We start from the raw sequence: 20084 nt of genomic DNA, 5'->3' as shown, positions 1-20084 counted from the left end.
TTTATTACTGAGAGAGAGAGAGAGAGAGAGAGACAGAGCATGCGCAGGGGAGTGGCAGAGAGAGAGGGAGACACAGAATCCGAAGCAGGCTCCAGGCTCCAGGCTCCAAGCTGTCAGCACAGAGCCTGACGCGGGGCTCAAACTCACAAACTGTGAGATCATGACCTGAGCTGAAGTCGGTCGTTCAACCAGCTGAGCCACCCAGGCACCTCTGTCAGCTAATCTTATTACCATGATAAAACATGAACCCTGAAGAAATCATATCAATAGCATGTATGTTACTAACCTAGAGTTACAAGGAGACTTAAGGATAATATACTCTAACTGTGAACTTTTCCAATGAGAAAAGTTAAGGCCCAAAGAGTTTAAATAACCTGCATAAATTCTTTCTCACTGCAGAACAACAGAATCAGACCCCATGTCTCCTGACTCCTTGTCTAGTTATACTACTTCACTCTTTATAGAGCCACAGACTTAAATTGTCTTAAACCTTCTTTATGATCACACATAATAAATAAAATAAATGAGACATTTAAGACAAATTTGTTGTTACAACTCTTAAGTTTTTAAGTGTTCTGCTTTTCTAATTTGGCCATTTGAAAACCATCACCCACAAAGCTGTATGTATTGGTTATTTATATAACATACTTTTATTATTTATCTTTACGTATCCCAATTTTAATTATTTTGAATTGTTGCTCTTTTAGCTTGTGAAGAGGTAGAAAAGAATGCAGGAACAAGTAAAAAAAAAAGAGAAAGAAAGAAAGAAAAGAAAAAAACTGTAACAATCATAGACTTGCTTCATAAAGCTCATTTATATAGTTAAGCCATGGTTGCTAGTTCCAGAAATTATTCTTTCTCAAAAAGCTCATTTAAAACTTCTCAAAGATTAAAAATTCTCCAGCTTTTCTTGAAGAATTATTTTCTATCAACTTTGTATTTCATTTATCATTCTAATAAATGTGTTCTCTCTCTTAGATGTCAGTATTTGCCCGTAGCTGTGCTGCCTTTTGTCATAACTGGAGAGTCAGTAGTGAGAAGCGTGAAGTTTTTAAAAGTCTCCTGAGATATGGACTGTATTACTGTGAAGTTAGTGATTATTTTAGTATTGTGTGAGGGGTTTTGAGCCTCAAAAACAAATGCATACTCTTTTCTGAAGAGAGGTTTTTAAGAGCATCTCAATGATAAAGGTGTGATACGTATGTTTGAATCCTGGTTCTGCTCCTTGCCAGCTACTTGACCTTGAACAACTTATTAAGCGTTAAGCATTATGTGCCTTGAATTCCTCATCTATAAAAAGAGGATAGTCATAAGACTTATAGGATTGCTGTGAGCATTAAAATACAATTGTAGCAGAGGGTAGACAAATCAATAGTTGGTTACTTTTTTAAAAAGTTTTTAAATTTTAGAGAGTGCATGGAAGCGAGGAAGAGGGGCAGATGGAGGTGGGTAGAGAGAAAGAGATCTTTTTTTGTTTTAAGAGAGAAAATCTTAAGCAGGCTCTGTGCTCAACACGGAGCCCAAAGCAGGGCTTGATCCCACAGCTCTGGGATCATGCCCTGAGCTGAAATCAAGAGTCAGATACTCAGCCAACTGAACCACCCAGGTGCCCCATCTTGTTCTTACTTTTATATATTTTTCTACTTTGTAATGTTTTTCTGGATGGGGGTTTGCTTCTCTTTTAGGTTCAGAGCATCATTCGCTCCCAAACCAGTATGGGTATGCGTCACAGAGATCGTCCTACTACCGGTAACACCCTCAAGTCTGGCTTGTGTTCAGCCCTCACGACCTACTTCTTTGGAGCTGATCTTAAGGGAAAGCTGACAATCAAAAACTTCCTTGAATTTCAGCGTAAACTTCAGCATGATGTTCTGAAACTAGAGGTAGGTATGCCTGGACTTCAGGGGATCAGGGCACTGTCCCTCACATATGCACTTAGATCCTCTGGGCTGGGGAGGCCTGCACTATAGACATTCTTTCATTCTGTCTCCAGCTGTGAGAACTGATTGGTTTGAACCAGATAACAGTTGGGAAATATTATGTTCTGTGAAGAAGTCTTGGAGTGAGACTCCAAGACTTTCTGGGACCGAAAGGCAAACAGTCTAAATTGAAAATCTTAGTTGTCTTTGGATACTCAGCTTGAGGAAGGAAAAATTCAGGGGCCAGAGCAGTGCTCACCCTGACCACGTATCCCCAGTTTTATGTTATTTTGTAGAAGGCACCAGAGGTGGAAGGGGGATAATAAGTAGATCTTTCTTTGCAAGTTTACCCAGGTAAAAACTGCTGGAAACACAAAATGTCAGAATAAAAATACAAGTGCTCGGAGTTGGAAAAATGTCATATGGTGTTTGGAGATTTACTTTTCCACTCACGGTTTAGACCATCATGCTATTCAGTTCCCAAAAACAATTCTATAAGGACATTACCTTTCTCTGTGTGTTTACTTATTGAATTAAGTGTATTTTGAGTTAATTGGCTACTAAGTCTATTCAATTCAAAATATTCATTAAGTGTCTCCTAATGCACTTTTTTTGGAAAAACTGAAACCTCATTTCTTCAGATTTTTAAAAAATTCCCTGAGATGGTATTTCTCAACCTGTTTTTTTAAAAAACATGTTTAATATTCATTTGAAATTTGAAACCATCAAACTCCTCTGACTAAAAACACATTTAAGTATTGGAGAAAAGCACTGCTTTGTTTTTAAACTATGTATATTACTTCTTCAGCTGCTCTTCCATTTTTCTCTAAGAGTCTGATAATGCTACTCCCACCTTTTACCCACTCAACTCAATTGAGACTGTTTGAAAAATCACAACCGAATTCCCAGTATGTGCGAATGTTCATACTTTAAGAAAGAAGTGTAGATAATACTAAAAATCAGATCAAACCTTGAAATGTGCTTTAGTAATTGTTTTTTAAAAATGATGTAATTGGGGCGCCTGGGTGGCGCAGTCGGTTAAGCGTCCGACTTCAGCCAGGTCACGATCTCGCGGTCCATGAGTTCGAGCCCCGCGTCGGGCTCTGGGCTGATGGCTCAGAGCCTGGAGCCTGTTTCCGATTCTGTGTCTCCCTCTCTCTCTGCCCCTCCCCCATTCATGCTCTGTCTCTCTCTGTCCCAAAAATAAATAAACGTTAAAAAATAAATAAATAAATAAAAATAAAAATGATGTAATTGATATTCAAAGAATTTCCCTCATAATAACAAAAAACTAATGGATCTCTACAATTCAGCCTGCTTGAGAACAGTTCTTGTCCCCTATAGGAAGTGGGAAGTGGTGTGTGTGTGTGTGTGTGTGTGTGTGTGTGTGTGTGTGTGTGTGTACACACATAGAGAGAGAGCAGGGGAAGCAAAACTTTACCGTCCTAGAGTCTCTGACTGGAGCTGACAATCAAGTTGACATAGAGCAGATTAACAGGAGAAAAGCACATGGATTTTAACACACACCTGGGAACCCCCATAGGAAAATGAAAACCCAAAGAAGTGGCTAGGCTTAAGAGAGTGTATATACTGAACTGAACAAAGACAGGCAGCTTACCTTTATAAAGTTTGCATCATTATCACCAGAGAAGTGGAGTCAAAGTTGAGAGTAATCCATATAAACAGATCATGTTTAAATAATTCTTAGCTTCCTTTAGTCTCCCCATATATTTTAGTTACTTTTCCATGGTTGCCTCTCTCCATTTCTTTCCTGCTGGTATAGAGAGGACATCTTTCACATCATCTTTCAGGAGTCTGATAACTTTTGTGTATCAGACCTAGTACATTTTGGTATGTACTAGGGTTCTAGGCATATGCCTTATTCCCCAGTATGCATGGTTTTCTTTGGAATGGTCTTCTTTGGAAATTTTATAACATAATCTGGGAATGTAAATTACTTACCAATTATATAATTACAATTGAACATAAAGTATAGATCCATAAAATGCAGTTCGAGAATACAGGCAACGGTACTTTCAACAAACTTTAAACAACAGTTTGGGGTCATCAAGGGCACGAAGCAGGTGCCAGCCTGACCACAACCTAGCCTGACACTCATTCCTGGACACACAGGTCAGAGTCTCAAGAGACAGAGCATGGGGCTTTTGTCTTTCACTCTGAGAAGTTATAGAGCTGAAACCAAGCCCACTAACATTACCAGTGAGGTAGATTATCAATGTGGATCACCAATGAGGTAGAATGTTACAAAGCAGATGAGGGATTTCATACATGTATGCCTGCACACAGCCTACACCCAAATACAGACAAAAGGAGATCTAAAAGACAGTTGTATCTAAGATACTTATTGCGGAAGCTCTCTTGTATTTGATATTGACTTAGGATCATCTATAGATTTTGGTCTAAGACTATCAAGACTCTTCCTGTTTGCCAATCAGCAATTCCTCGTGTAAGGGAATCAGTAGACCCTTTTGTGAAAGAACCCAGCCTAACATGTAATAAATATTCTATAAATGTTTAGTAATCCTGAATCCATTCTTTTCATGTAATGGTATGAGTCCAGTGAATAAGTGCCTCCTTATCAATAACTCCCAGATTTAAAGTTTCACAAGTCAGTTTTTTGTCTTTCCAATTAGATTTGGGGTTTTTTTTTGTAATATGAAATTTATTGTCAGGTTGGTTTCCATACAACACCCAGTGCTCATCCCGACAGGTGCCCTCCTCTATTTGGGGTTTTTTTTTTCCAATGTTTATTTGTTTTGAGAGAGAGAAAGAGAAAGAGAGTGCGTGCAAGTAGGGAGAAGGGGTAAGAGAGAAGGAGAGAGAGAATCCCAAGCAGGCTCTGCACTGTTAGTGCAGAGCCCAGTGCGGGGCTGGATCCCACAAACTGTGAGATCATGAGCTGAGACAAAACTCAAGAGTCAGACACTCGACTGACTGAGCCACCCAGGTGCCCCTCCAGTTAGATTTGTAATTCTTTGAGAAAGTGTGAATAGAAGAAAGAACATACCTTTGGTGCTCTCATAATGAGACCTGAATTAAAATTTCGTTTCCACCGCTTTCTGGCTCTGTGACATTTATTGAGTGAGTGATTCTCTCTGAGCCTAGGCCCTCATTTGTCAAACAGGGCAATGGTTAAATTAGATCATGTTTCTTATGGGCTGAATTGTATTCCGCCAGAATTCTTATTTTGAAGCTCTTATCCCCAGTACCTCAGTATGTGACTGTATTTGGAAATAGGGTCCTTAAAGAGGTGATTAAGTTAAAATGAGGCCATTAGGGTGGACTCTAATGCAGTCCTACTGGTGTCTTTGTAAGAAGAGGAAATTTATTGACATGCAGACACCAGGGGTGCGCATGCACCGAGGAACAACTACATAAAGAAACAGCAAGAGGGTAGCCAACTATAAGCCAAGGAGAGAAGCCTCAGAGGAGACTGTTCTGCCTGTACCTTGATCTTAGACTTGCAGCCGCCAGAATTGTGAGAAAGTAAATTTGCATTGTTTGTTTACCCAGCTGGTGGTATTTTGGTAAGGCAGCCCTAGCAAACAGATACAGTGGTATGTGCCTGATACCAGCTGACCTGTACTATACCTTTAATAAGTATTCTTTCACCTTCTCTGCATGTCCTCTGCCACTGCTATGGCAGTTGGCGCATAGTAGGCATTTAAACAGGTCACCTCAAATGAATGACTGAAAAGTCCTGTGTTGAAATACTTTTCTGATAAAACTTCTGGAAAATGGAAGCGAAGTTTTGTTTTTATGAAACGCTTTTAATATTACTTTTCAAAGTATGGGTAATTTCTCCCTTCACTGAATATGAAACATAATCTCATCATCATAGCCAAGAGGAAAATGGAAATGATTAATAGTAGCTTAACTTTCATATGGGTTTTTATAATTCCATCATTCTATTTACCTCTTACTAGTTTTATTTCATAACTTAACTTATTTACTTTAAAATTTCAGATCAAGGAGATTTATTGTTCCACTTAGTTATTTCTGTCTTTTTCTCACTACAGTAGCTTTGAGAGTGAAGAGAACACTATTTATCTGTCAAGTTTAATTTCCAGAGGGATCAGGGAAGAGGGGAAAGTCCATAACCATTCATTGAGTGCGTGCTATGAGCCACGTAGTTTATGTATATTACATGCCTTTATTTTATATTATTTTATTTTATTTTATTTTATTTTATTTTATTTTATTTTATTTTATTTTATTTTAATGTTTGTTTATTTTTGAGAGAGAGGGATACACAGAATCCAAAACAGGCTCCAGGCTCTGAGCTGTCAGCACAGAGCTCGACACAAGGCTCGAACCCACTACTGCGAGATCGTGACCTGAGCTGAAGTCAGATGCTTAACCAACTGAGCTGAGCCACTCAGGCGCTCCTATTTTATTTTATTTTCTTTTATTTTATTTTTTAAACTTTTATTTATTAAATAGTCTCTGCCCCCAACATTGAGCTTGAACTCATGACCAATTGCTGCATGCTCCATGGACTCCGTCACCCAGGCACCCCTACATGGCCTTATTTTAAATCTTGCCGACCCTAGTATGTTTAGTGGTAATATATCCGTGTTACAGATGTAGAAATTGAAACTCAAAAAGGTAAAAGTAACAGAGCAATTAAATAATAGAGCCAGAACTCCAACTCAGTTTTTCAGACTGAACCATCTGTTCTTTATCTGGTTATTACTCGTTTTCATCTGAGGTGAGGTTTCTATGCCTGACTTATTTGGAACTCTAAAGAAAAACTAAATGTTCTGAATTTTAGGAACAGGAAAAGGCCATATTTCTTGAATATATGGTCAACCTTTTTTAGCACCATTTTTTCCTAGTTCTTTGGCCCCTCAAATTGAGTCTTATGACTAAGAACACTGTTCTTTTGTGTTTATATTACCTAAACTAGCCATTTAGTTTCTTTTTATAACAATCATTAACTTGTTAGATTTTTTAAAAATGTTTTAATGCTCTTAATTCTGATCAGATTTGTTTATTTCTCTGTCTGGAAACTCAAAAAACTTGGGTTTGAAAGAATGACTTAAGAATACACAGTTGGTTTTTTCCAAAAATCTTTTTTGAAGTTATTAAAAAATTCCATCTAAGGCTATGAGGAACTATTGAGTTGAGTTCCTTAGAGACAGGTGCCAAGTCTAATTCCAATTAATATATTCATTGATTTCTTGAGGACTACAGTAAGTAGGATGTCAGTCAAAAATGAAAGGTAATAGAGAACTCTTTGAAAGAGTATAATTAATTTTAATTTGGGGGGAGGGGGAAAAGGAGCTGTCATTATGTCAAAGAAAAGCAAAAACTAATTTATTCAAGAAGGAAGAGGCCAACCCCAGAATATACAAGAAAACTGAAAAAGCATCATCTAATAGAATTCCAATCTGTAATCTTTTTGTATAAAGTTTTGGGGTTCACATGCTTATTGCATAACCAATCAGATTATTGCATTTTAAGAAGGCATGAGTGTCAATTATCTGAAGGCAAATTGTATACAGTTCAAAGGATAACAGTGACAGTCTTATATTCCCAGTCTTTAGGGAAAAAAAATATTGAAGTTAACAAATCTGTTCAGCCAGGAAGAAAATAAAAGGGGTACATAAAGAACAATGCTAATTATTCTCATTTGTCAATAAAAGTAAAACAAAAAAAAAGAGTATTAATTTAAGTATTGAGAAACTTAAAAAAAAAAATTATACCTATGGCTACATGATTAAAAGTGCCTAAGGAAATTCCAGATCACCTACCCTTTATATCATTAGGCTGACATCTTTGTACTCACCCATCTAAAGTGCTAAAGGAGAATTAAATCTGTCTTGCTCTGATGCAGAGGACCATATTAAGAGACAAACATCAGCCCTTTTCCTGGCCAAAAGATTTGCAGAAGACCCGAAGGCAAGAAGGCTTTCAATCAAACACTTTTTGGAACTAGAACACTCTTGGCAAAGCAGATTTCTTTTCATTCTAATACCAGTTTTGTTTTGTTTTCTTTGTTCTGGGAAACTGACTCTTATGTAAACTCAGAGATGAGAATTGACTCTTGATTTAATTAAATCTAAGAAATGAAATGAGATCTATTCAGTCGGGTTTCTTTTAATTTTATTCTTCAACTTTTGCCACTACAAAACAGAATGTGGATAATAATAAATCTATATTTCTTCTTCCATCCTTAGATGTTGAAAGCCTGAATTTTCCAGAAATCATTAAACGGGTTATTAAACAGTACTTGTCTCTTTTAGGCATTAATAACTTTAAGGAGCCAAGTATATGTTTAAAGGTTAAATATAAAAACCTATTGAGGTAACAATCCCCACTATAGAACAATTGTAATTTTCCTATTTGGGTTGCAATAAAAAAAAAACTACTAGTTCATTTTTTCTGAAAAATTTAAAGTACTTAGCATGAATGAACTACTTTACCCTTATAAAATTTTGAAGAGAAAAAAGCCATAACAGGCGTTATTTTCTCAGATGTTACTTTAACCGTACAACATACTTTAATTTCTTGCTTCATGAGTGGGTGAAGGAGGAAGAGGGAGAATCTTAAGCAGGCCCCACACCCAGTGTGGAGCCCAAAGTGGGGCTCAATCTCATGACAATGAGATCATGACCTGAGCCAAAATCAGCTTAACTGGCTGAGTCACCCAGGCTCCCCCCTTTTCTTATTTCTTAAATCCAGACATCTGTTTCTTTTATAAAAATAACACATTGGATTAGTAACATGATCCATCCAACCTACTAGTCTTACTTTGCCTGGGACACCAAGGGATGCATTAGGAAATAATCCTTAATTTAAAAAAATAGAAATATATAAAAATAATAAAATGAAAATTTAATTGCCCTCAATAATTATTTAGAAGTCAGTCACCCATGACTTGATGTGAACACTTTTTAAAGCTAATTATATTTCTCTCTTACCATACATAATGAAGTAGGTCCAATATCTTGCTCTGATGAGATCAAGTTAGCTCTTAGGGTGAATTAGTTTAACAGGGTAAAGATATGTAAAACCCAAAGCGAAACTCTGATTTAATTTCTTGCAGTTCCATTTACGCCCTGTAATTCAAGTTTGCTATCATTTGTCGCTTATAGGTTCTCTGGCTGTAGAATCAGGCTGAAAATACTAACTATGGTAGAATGTGCATGGTGATACAAAGCTCTCTTGATGTTGTAAATGCAACCTTGATAATTATTCTGTAAAAAGTATATAAAACAGTGCTTTTTTGTTTCATATCTTTTGGAGAATGAAGGAAAAAGGTTTTTTTTTTTTTTTAAGCTTATTTATTTTGAGAGAGACAGAGACAGCACGAGTGGAGGAGGGGCAACGAGAGAGGGAGAGAGAGAGCATCCCAAGCAGGCTCTGTGGTGCCAGATCCCATGAAGCTGCGAGATCATGACCTGAGCCAAAACCAATAGTCAGATGTTTAACCTACTGAGTCACCCAGGCGCCCCAAGGAAAAATTTTTAAGAGTGATACTTTGTTGCTTAAAATACATGATTCTAGGCATGATTTTTAAAAGGCATTAAGGAGCACCTGGGTGGCTCAGTCGGTTGAGCATCTGACTCTTGATTTCAGCTCAGGGCCTGATCTCAGGGTTGTGGGATGGAGAGCTCCAAGTCAGGCTCTGCACTGAGTGCGGAGCCTGGTTAAGATTCTCTGCCCCTCTCCCTTGTGTGCTCTCTCTGGGGCACCTGGGTGGCTCAGTCAGTTAAGGGTCCAACTCTTGATTTTTGCTCAGGTTGTGATCTCATGGTTTGTGGGATCAAGCCCCATGCTGGACTCTGTGCTGACAGTGTGGAGTCTGCTTGGGATGCTCTCTCTCCCTCTCTCTGCCTCTCTTTCTCTCTCTCTCAAAATAAATAAATGAACATTTTTTAAAAAAAGAAAAATAAAGGCATTAATTGGCACTTCTGCATCTGACCTTTTGGATTAATCATTAAAGTGCAGAAAACTGATATTTTTCTTTGATTTGCAGATAGCTTTGCAATTCCAAAGTCAATATGTTAGTGATACCTTTGCAATACTGGGGCGGTCTCAAAGATTTTCCTCTCATCAGTATCTTTAACTTTACATTCTAAGTTGATTTTAAACTGGGTACAAGACAAAAGGAGCTCAAATAAATCATGAAGATTTGATCTTTCTCCAGTGGAAATTGTTCCTCAATATATCATTCATATAGTTATCAACCATCTTTTAATAGAACACAGGAGCTTTTCAGTTTATGAATAAGCTGTATACCAATGAACCAAAAGTTCATAGGTCAATTGTTTGGAATTCAGAACGCAGTGATACTTTTTTTAGTTTCACACACGCAGAATACTTACCATATTGTTGAATGCAATATAGTGAAATGAGAAGTAGTATGAAAGGAGTTGATTATGTGAACTCATACTTCAGGGTTTCGTCTATACACACTCTTCTAGCCACAGCAGTCTTGGATGTAGACCTCTAGTAACATCAAGTGTTTTTTAACAAAAGTTTGTGGACATACTACGTAAAATCAAAATACTACATTTCTTGAGAGGTTACCATTGAGCCAGGCCCTATTCTGAGTTTTTTAATCTACATTATTCCATTTAATCTTCACAAAGCTATGAGGTTGGTATTATAATTACCCATACTTCACAATCAAGGAAACTGAGGCACAAAGAGATTAAGTAACTTGCCTGAGGAGGAGCTGAGATTTTATTCCCGGCAGTCTGCCTTTAGAGTCTGCTCTTATAACTTACACTAGCTTTCCGGGAGCTAGGCTAAATGCTCAAGATACTAAGATGAACAAAACATCGTTCTCCCCAGAAGCTTACAAAGGTGAGATGATTCTTGCATAGTGTTGTAAGTACAGTACCAGACATATTGATATGGTGCAATGGGAATATAAAAGGGAACATGTAAATCAGTCTGTGAGGAGTGCAAGAGACTGCTCAGGGAAGCTTTCCCAGAGAAGGCAATATTTGAGTCAGCTCTAACCAAAAATCCATTCTATCTAAGGAATAGGGTGGTTGATTTTTATTCGCACTTTGTTCTGGCTGTAGGATAAATAAGAGGCAGGGGAGCACTGAATTATCACTGGGACTGGAGCCAGGAAAGGGTGACAGAGAAAATGACCTTTCTTATCAAGTCTGTCCCAAACCAGCCTTAAATTAATGTGTCTCCAAGGTGTTCTCATGTTGGTGAAGGGACCTGAGGAGGTCCAGGTCCATGGAGATAATTAAGAAACAGAAGAAAAGCATAAGGCAGAATAAGAAAAGAGAGACTTTCTCCAGATTTCTCCCAAGAGCTAGCTGGGCCTATAAGCAGATCAAATTTGACCTCTGACTCACACTCAGAATGAAGTTTGGGCTAAATGATGTGTAGGGTCTCTGAGTAGATCTTTTCATTTTTCTCCTTCTAGCCATCTTCAGCTGAGGATGCCTTTCAGAATTATGGTCTTGGGGATTTGTGGACATTTTAAAATAAAGAATGAGGGCTTTAAAGAATGACAGTTGTGCTAATGAGTGGAAAGAACCTCGTTTGTCCCCCCAACCCCGCCTTTTAACTAATTTGGCCTCAAATAACTCTAGGAGACCTTTTTTTTTTTTCCTTAGAGGAAAAGGAGAGTTTTTAAAAATAGCTGTAGCCTCTAGCCTGCCATACAGCGTTAGAGGAGTCTAGGGAGTCTAGACAATGTCTTAGGAACCAGAGCCAGCTTTGCAGTAATTTGTGAATAAATAATACATTACAGCCTGTTGAATTCAGACTGCAAGCAAATGCCACTTTAGAGGGTCATATATATTACATCAAGTTATTATCCTCTGAATTTAGTTAACAGCATAGAAATGGCTTTTTCACAAGTCTCCTTCATTTCTCCTTTTTCCTATTACAATAGAATGCCTTTTCTCCCTCCCCACCCACATTCTCATTTGTTTTATATCAAATCTCCCACATTAGTATGAATGATTTCTTTTATTAAAGCATCTTGAACTAATGAAATATAAACTACACCAATATTTTTTTTTAGCATTAATAAAAGCCTCTTCAAATAAAGTAATGCCAAAACATCTTTTTTAGGATGCCCCTTTTCTTTAGCAGTCTTTCTTTGAGATCTGGCAGCCTATCTACCTAGCAGAAAAATAAAGCCAATGTAACACTTAGTTTTTGTTTTTGTTTTTTTACTAATAACAAATTTAAATTATTGACTCCTTAGGTATGTGCCAGGCATTTGTTAGGTAAAGAGCAGGTATAGACCCCAATTCCTGAATTTAAGGAGTTATAATCAGACTGGAACTTAGACAGTTATTATACTCTGGGAAGAAAGCTATAACGATAGAGGCATGCACGGAATAGGTGCATGGTAAATATTTGTCAAAAGAATAATCAGTGTACAGTTATGTCATTTGGGTTTTAAAATTTTACCTCTTTGACCTTGGGAGGCTTAGTTTCTTCAGATGTACAGTTTGCAGTGATGTCCCTCACAGAGTTGTCAGGAAGACTCCCTGAGATGTGAAAGTACCGGGTATGGGGCACCTGGGGGCCTCAGTCGGTTAGGCATCTGACTCTTGGTTTTGGCTCAGGTCGCAATCTCATTGTTTGTGACTTCAGGCCCTGTGTCCGGCTCACGCTGGCAGTGCGGAGCCTGCTTGGGATTCTCTGCCCCACCCTACTCGCATTCTCTCTCTCTCTCTCTCTCAAAAATAAACAAACATTAAAAAAATAAAAATAAAAAGGACCCAGCACAATGCCTGACATCCATCATGTGCTCGAAGAGAGTTTGTTCATGTGTTCATTCAATCACGGCTGCCCTGTTTCTTGTTTGGGTGCTTAGCATCAGACTGCTCCGCAGAGTACCTTCCCACAGACTGTTGGTATCCCCTGCATTTCTTCCATTATCAGCAGAGGAAGCGAGGCAAGAACCAGTGACCTGTGCTTCCTGACATCTCTGTCTAGTGGCCCATCTTGATATTCTTTGCAGACTCATAGCCTTCATTTTTTTAATGTTTCTGTATTTTTAAGAGAGAGAGAGAGGGAGAACGAGTGGGGAAGAGGCAGAGAGAGAGGGAGACACAGAATCCGAAGCAGGCTCCAGGCTCCAAGCTGTCAGCACAGAGCCCAGTGTGGGGCTCGAACGCACAGACTGTGAGATCATGACCTGAGCCTAAGTCGGGCGCTTAAGCGACTGAGCCACCCAGGGGCACTGCATTTATTATTTTTTTAATGGTTATTTACTTTGAGAGGGAGAGAGCTCAAGCAGGAGAGGGACAGAGAGAGAGGGCGAGAGAACCCCAAGCAGGCTCTGTACTGTCAGTGCAAAGGGGTTCGACCCCACGAACCATGAGATCATGACCTGAGCTGAAAGCAAGAGTAGGTCACTTAACCGACTGAGCCACCAGGCACCCCAGCTTCATAGCCTTTAAAGTTTGAAAAGATTCCAGGCAATTGCCAACTTCACAGTCATTATGTTGATTAGATTTTTAATCCCAAATCAGTGATTCACAGTATATCCAACTAGAAAAATAAGTGAGGTGTATTGAATTCATTATGCTGGAAAATATTGCTCAGTGAGATGGTCGATATTTTTCAAATCTCTATGTAGAGACATTTATGGAGCATGATGCCAGAAATTAGGGAAGAAACTGAAGTAGTTTCCTTGAATACAGGATTAGTCATTTTTTCTTTATTGGACATCATATACAGAATTATTTTTTTATCTCTGTCATCATTGCTAAGATATTAACGTATTGTATTTTCTTTTTAGTATACAAATAGTTCTCATAGATTTTGTATACTATGAAATTTGGCAAAGTACAAACTGAGAAATTCTGGAAGCATCTCATTTGCTGTAGTGGAATTACCTTACCCATCTGGTAGCTTTTTTGTTGTAGTGATAATTGTTTTTTTTTTTTCTCTCTCTCTCTCTCCCCTGCTCCTTCACTCCCTCCTTTTCTCCCTCTCTCTCCCCTCTCTATATAACAAAATGACATTCAGGATGAATTCATGTTATTAGGGCTAATTTTGTCACTCATGTCTGAGGTGATGTGTCTGATTCTGCGACCCCAGCTCTGATGTTGCTGATGCTGCTGGTAGAGATTCCTGCTCAAGCTCTAGTTGTTTTGCAAAGTAAGAAGATAGCTTCTAACCCCTTCTCTCCCAAAGTGGAGCATTACGACTGTATTAGTTACCTATTATTGCATAAGAAATTACCCCAAAACCTAGCAACTGAAGACAAATATTACTATATCATACAGTTGCTAAGGGACAGGAATCTAGGAGTGGCTTAGCTGGGTGGTTCTGGCTGTCTTTCATGAAGTGTGGTCACACTGTCACCAGAACTGCAGTACTCTAAAAGCCTGACTAAGCTAGAGGACCCTTTGCCAAGCTCACCCACATGGCTGTGGGCAAAAGGCTCTAGTTCCTCATTCTGTGGATGTTTTCACAAGGCTCTCATGACATGGCGGCTGGCGTCTTGCACAGCAGGTGATCCGTGAGAGAGAAAGTGTAACCAAGATGCCTTTTATTACCCACTCTCAGAAGTGACATCACTTCTGCCATACTCTTTTGGCCATATAGACCCATCCTAGACCACTGTGGGAGGAGCCTAGACAAGAGTGTGAATATCAGGAGATGGGGCACACAGGGAGACATCCTTATACAGGCTACCACATGTATAATCTCACCACCTTCTCCAGAATATGAGGCTGGCCTCCAGAGGGCTGTGTTAAGAACAGTTCCAGTAACATGCCGTCAACAGCAGTGCTGTCTCATGGACCCAAGTGCCATTGCTCCCTTTCCCAGCAGTTGGCTCATTGCATAGGCTCGCTCACCAGTTTATCTTTCTGCCCTGTGGTGATTTTAGTTTCACAGGTCTTACTGCCTTTCTGTACCACTTGGCACTGCTCAGGGTCACCACAGTCCTCCCCATGTTTCATGAACTTTGGATCGAGTGAACAAAGTGGCAGCCCCATTCCCTTCCCTCCCATGAGACACTTGCTTCCTAGGAGTATTCAAGCGTTGTATGTTAGTAGTTTCTCTCTGCTTCCCCAGACACCCAGCCACATGTTCTTGTGATCCAGGATATGCAAATGCTTGCCATATTCTTATCCCGAGCCCTGCCATCTCCAGAGAGATGTGCCTACTATGTAGCTTTTGAATTGATGAGGAAGGCTCCTCTAAAAAATTTTTTTAATGTTTATTTATTTTTTGAGAGAGAGAGAGAGAGAGAGAGAAGAGCCGGGGAGGAGCAGAGAGACAGGGAGACACAGAATCTGAAGCAGGCTCCAGGTTCTGAGCTGTCAGCACAGAGTCCGACGCAGGGCTCAAACCCACGAACCACAAGATCATGACCTGAGCCAAAGTCAATGCTTAACTAGCTGAGCACCCAGGTGCTCCTGAGGAAGTTTCCTCTAAATCCTCAGGATTCAGTTTTTCTTTCTTTCTTTCTTTCTTTCTTTCTTTCTTTCTTTCTTTCTTTCTTTCTTTCTTTCTTTCTCAAGGAATGGGGTTTAGTCCCTTTTATGCTGTGAACCATGGTTTATTGCTCCCATTAGTGGCACAAGTATTGGACATTTAAAATAAATCTCACTTCACAGCCAAAACATTATGATGTGTTTAGCGTCCATGCTTGTGAATTTATTCCCTCAGTTTAAGGAAAATGTCTATAAAAATCACTTTGTAATCCAGTATCCATTATGAGAGTATTTTATAATTTTTTTCCATGATATTTTATAATGAACTTGGGAAATTCCCACTGTGACACAATGGTAGTGTGTTCAAAACCTAACAAGTTACTTTTATACTCAAGATTTAAGGAATTTTGCTCTCATGATGCATAGAATATGATACATATAAAAACACTTAGATAATGTATCACTTAGTGTTAGCCTTCTGGGTATCTGAAAATTTTCATTTCTTAAGTCTAATGAACTTTGAACTTTTTTTTTTCATTTTTTTTAATGTTTATTTCTTTTTGAGAGACAGAGACAAGCATGAGCAGGGGAGGGTCAGAGAGAGAGGGAGACACCAAATCCAAAGCAGGCTCCAGGCTCTGAGCTGTCAGCCCAGAGCTCAACGCGGGGCTCGAACCCACAAACCATGAGCTCATGACTTGAGCTGAAGTCGGACACTCAACCAACTGAGCCACCCAAGTGCCCCTGAACTTTTAAAGTAGAAAGTAGCTACTCTTTGGTTATCCTTTTACATAATTTCCAATTATTCACTTAGGTATAAACTCTCATTTTACCCATCTGTGATATTAACTAAAGAAATGAGAACAAACCTTGCTGCCCACCGGAAATTCCTCTGTCACCTTAAATTGAACTAGACTTTTCCGAGAGAACTCCTAGCATCTCTTATTAAGTAAACGGGTGTGTGAGGTTAAATTTGGATCTAAAATAATGACTGGGATTTTTGTAATGCTCAGGAAATTATAGTGGTTGGTTTACTGATTTTATCTCAATCTGATTTTCAAGAGCCTATGTGGTATTTTTTTTTCCTGTGGATTTGAATTAAGTTTTATAGTTCACTTTAAATATATATCTTTATGCTCTGACAGGGTTATGATAGCTGGGGGAGCAATCTCTTTGGTTTTCCTCACTGGTGAGTATGTATAACCTCAAATGTGATGTTAATGTGGTTTTACATTCAATTTCTGCCCAGGAAAAATAATAAATTGTGGAGGTGGTTGATCCAGTGAGTATACTAAGTCCATTTATTTGAACACGCAGTCATCAACACACCAAAGCTAATCAGATTTTAAACACACTTTGTCAACTGTGCCCGGGAGCCTACTGTCCTAGTGAAACGTAATTAATTTCAAACTGGCATAATGGGCATAGCTTTCCAGGCCCTTATAAACCTGCTAGATAGAGGTCATCCAAAATGACTCACCTTCTCACTCAGGGTTTTCAGTAGTCAACACGTCCATCTGCCAGAGGGCTCAATAAGGCAGATCCTCAGAGCAGAGGAAAAGTTATATGATCTTGATAAATGAATACCATTAGGCTATAATTAGTATATGTCAAGCCCTAGTTACTAGATAGCTTCAAATATTTGAGATACCTGCCTCTCTCTGCCAGTATTTGCTGGTAAATATGTGACAGAACGATGTGCAATTTTTCTGATGTTACCGTGGTGGCATAATTTTAGTGTATTCAGTGGTTGGCTCTGATCTAAAATACCAATTAACTTCCTCTCTGCCTCCATACTAAAAACAGTGTGGTAATCTTAATCTCATGTGTATGTGGCAGTCTTCTCCAGTATTGCAAAGCTGTGGACAGCATGTATCCTCCCTAGATAATTTGGGGCTTATTGTTGCCACCCAGCTACATGATGGTCAGAGGCAAAAAGGTGGGTATCTGAACTCTGTTAAAGGGATAGAATTGAGAATGACCAGCTGATATTTGTATCTTTGTCTTCTGTGTTACATCTGGCTTCTCAAGTTAAATACTCTTGAAAGTACGGGATCTCTGCTGTCTTTGGGAGCTACAGGAGATTATAAGAGCAGCTTCTTTAATAGTCACCACTGCACCTATTACCTTGCATTGGCCATTCACACTGATATATCAGGTGTTGCAAAAATCTAATAGGACCCCAAGAAGGAAAGATATTCAAAATAATTTAAAGATTTAAGGGAGTATAATATCAAACATAAAAATATTCTGCTAGCACCAGCAAGAGAAAGACCTGCCAGACAGAAATGAGGAGTCATCTGACTTTACTTCAGCAAAGGCTTAGGGTTAGCAGTAAGAAAACCAAGCAACCACAGGCTTTGCACATAGCAAGAGTCACATACAGAAACTGTGGGGCTGGGTGGGGGGGGGGGGGGTTGCCTGGGTGCCTAGGTCGGTTGGGCAAATGACTCTTGATTTTGGCTTAAGTCATGATCTTTCGGTCATCCCCGAGTAAGGCTCTACACTGACATTGGAGAGCCTGCGTGGGATTCTCTCTCTCAGTCTCTGTCTCTGTCTCTCTCTGTCTCTGTCTCTCTCTCTCTCTGTCTCTCTCTCTCTCTGTCTCTCTCTCTGCCCCTTCCCCTCCCCCACTTGTACATGTGTGGGTTCTCTCTCTCTCTCTCTCTCTTTTTTTCTCAATCAAAAATAAACTTTTAAAAAAGAAAAATGTTTATGAAGCAGAAAAGAACCTAATTAGGCACAGATCTCTCCATCACACCCATTCCCAATCACTGTTGGTAACATCATCTCCTCCAACCACTTCTGTCTGTCTCCACTACCATTCTAGCCCAAACTATAGTCATCTTTTGCCTGGATTACTTCAGTTGCCTCCTAACTAGTCTTTCTATAGGCACTCTTGGCTTCCTTATCATTCTTAGAATAAATACTTAAACCCATACCTATAGGCTCTCTATAATTTGGCCTCTGCTGCTGCCTCCTCCAAATCCATCTCATACCAATCAGTCTTCCACCTAAGGGCTTTTGCACTACTGTTGATTTGCCTGGGACACACTCTCCCCCCTTTCCTTCCCCTAGTTACCTCTTTCCTATTCCTCAGAGCTCAGTTAAACCCCACTCAGTTCTCAATCAAGGAAGTCCTGTGTTTCACCACCTTCCAAACCCAAATTAGACCACATTTTTATATTAGATGTTGCCAAAGCACCCTGTACTTTTTTTTCTTCAGATCACTTAATTAAATAGTCACCTGATCATTAAATACCTGTCCCCAAACACTACTTGAAAACTTCTGAGAGAGAATATTAGGCTCATAATTATTTCCTTAGTGCCTGGTATGATACCTGACACAAACGAGATGCTCAGGAAATAGTGTTGAATTAGTAAATATTTCATCAGATGTGGACAACACCAGCCTAATAAAGGCACACATACACATGCATATACCCTTCCTGTCTCTCTCAATGGCATCATTATGGGTTAGTGTATCAGGTCCCTCTTGGGGTATCTACTCAAATTTCAACAATTACTTCTTCTCCAGGATTTGTTCCACGCTACTTCTCAAACACAGGTGTGGGCTCCTGGAAGCCATTTTTGTACTTTGTGCCTTCCCCCTTGTTTCCCCTCGTATCACCCATCGCTCCCCCTGCCCCAGGTAATTGGATCAGGAGTGGCTGCCCAACCCAGGTTGGACCAGCCAGAATTTCTCCCTAGGAAATTTGAAATTGGGATTAGGGACAATTGGTCTCTTTTTTTGGTAGTTGAACCATAGCACGTTCTCCAGAACTCCAGGGTAATAGTCTCTGCCCACTGTGTAGACCCATGAAGCACAGAGAAGAAGGGCTAACCTAAAGCAGGAACTGAAGCAGCTGCACAGAAATGAGGGCCAGCTTTCTAGTCCTGGCTTTCAGTCCTTTCCCATCTGTGAGCTGCCTTGGTCTCTTGGGGTTCCTAAATTTCTTTTTTGCTAAAGGTAACTTGAGTTGGTTTCCATTATTTGCAACAAAAAGAAGCCTTAATACAACCAGAAAAGCCAAAACAATGACCCCCAAACATGCCCAGACTTAATGGAAAAAGATTCTGTGGTCACTGAGCTCATTTAGGAAATGAATGAACTTCAGATGACCTCCAGGTGCCTTATAGGGTATCACCGTTTGTTTAGATTATTCTGATTCCCTGCCATGTTGAAGAACCTTATGCTTAAGCATGAAACATTCCTAATTAGCTCTTTTTAAAAACGTAAGAGGCTACCACATAATTGAAAAGTGTCTTCCATGTCTCTTAAGTTGCTTTAAAAAAAACAAAGCAAGATGAAAAACTAGCGTTTAAGAAAGACAATCTTAATTAAAAAACAAAAAACAAAGAGCTTCAGCGCTGAGGGATTTAACACATAATCTCACTTGATAGTTTCTCTGTGGTACTCTAAAACATGTAATTGACCAGCCAGGGACAGCTGAACATATTGTTAACCTAGAAAATAAAAGAAATAGAAAGTAAGTTCATTTTCTGTTTTTCATCATTGTCATCATAAAAGAACTTAATGGCTTTCTTTCATTTTCTAATTCTCCCAGAGGAAACCTGTTTTCTTTCTTTCCTTCTTTCTTTTAAGAAAGGAGTATGATACTGATGTAGTCTGGCCTAACGCTTTGCCTGTGATTGGATTCACTGTTTCATCTGACTTTCTGTTTAAAGCTTCAGTGAGCTACCTATTTGTGAGTTTCAGTCTCCTATCTTCCTTACATTTGTCTTCTTATGCTTG

At 39.2% G+C, this 20084-nt stretch overlaps 1 protein-coding gene across 8 annotated transcripts in view; it reads left to right on the top strand.

Annotated features, from left to right (window-relative positions):
• Positions 1-20084, top strand: part of MICU1 (mitochondrial calcium uptake 1) — a 254880-nt gene that overhangs the window by 175503 nt on the left and 59293 nt on the right. For all 8 annotated transcript variants that reach the window (XM_045437716.1, XM_045437712.1, XM_045437718.1 and 5 more), the window contains one exon: positions 1686-1883. In XM_045437716.1, coding sequence (XP_045293672.1) covers positions 1686-1883 — 198 coding nt within the window. The remainder of the gene's footprint in view (positions 1-1685; positions 1884-20084) is intronic.

Source organism: Leopardus geoffroyi, chromosome D2, assembly GCF_018350155.1.
Source record: "Leopardus geoffroyi isolate Oge1 chromosome D2, O.geoffroyi_Oge1_pat1.0, whole genome shotgun sequence".
In the NCBI taxonomy this organism is placed as follows: domain Eukaryota; kingdom Metazoa; phylum Chordata; class Mammalia; order Carnivora; family Felidae; genus Leopardus; species Leopardus geoffroyi.
The sequence above is the reverse complement of the archived record's forward strand: the minus strand, read 5'-3'. Positions and strand labels throughout refer to the sequence as shown.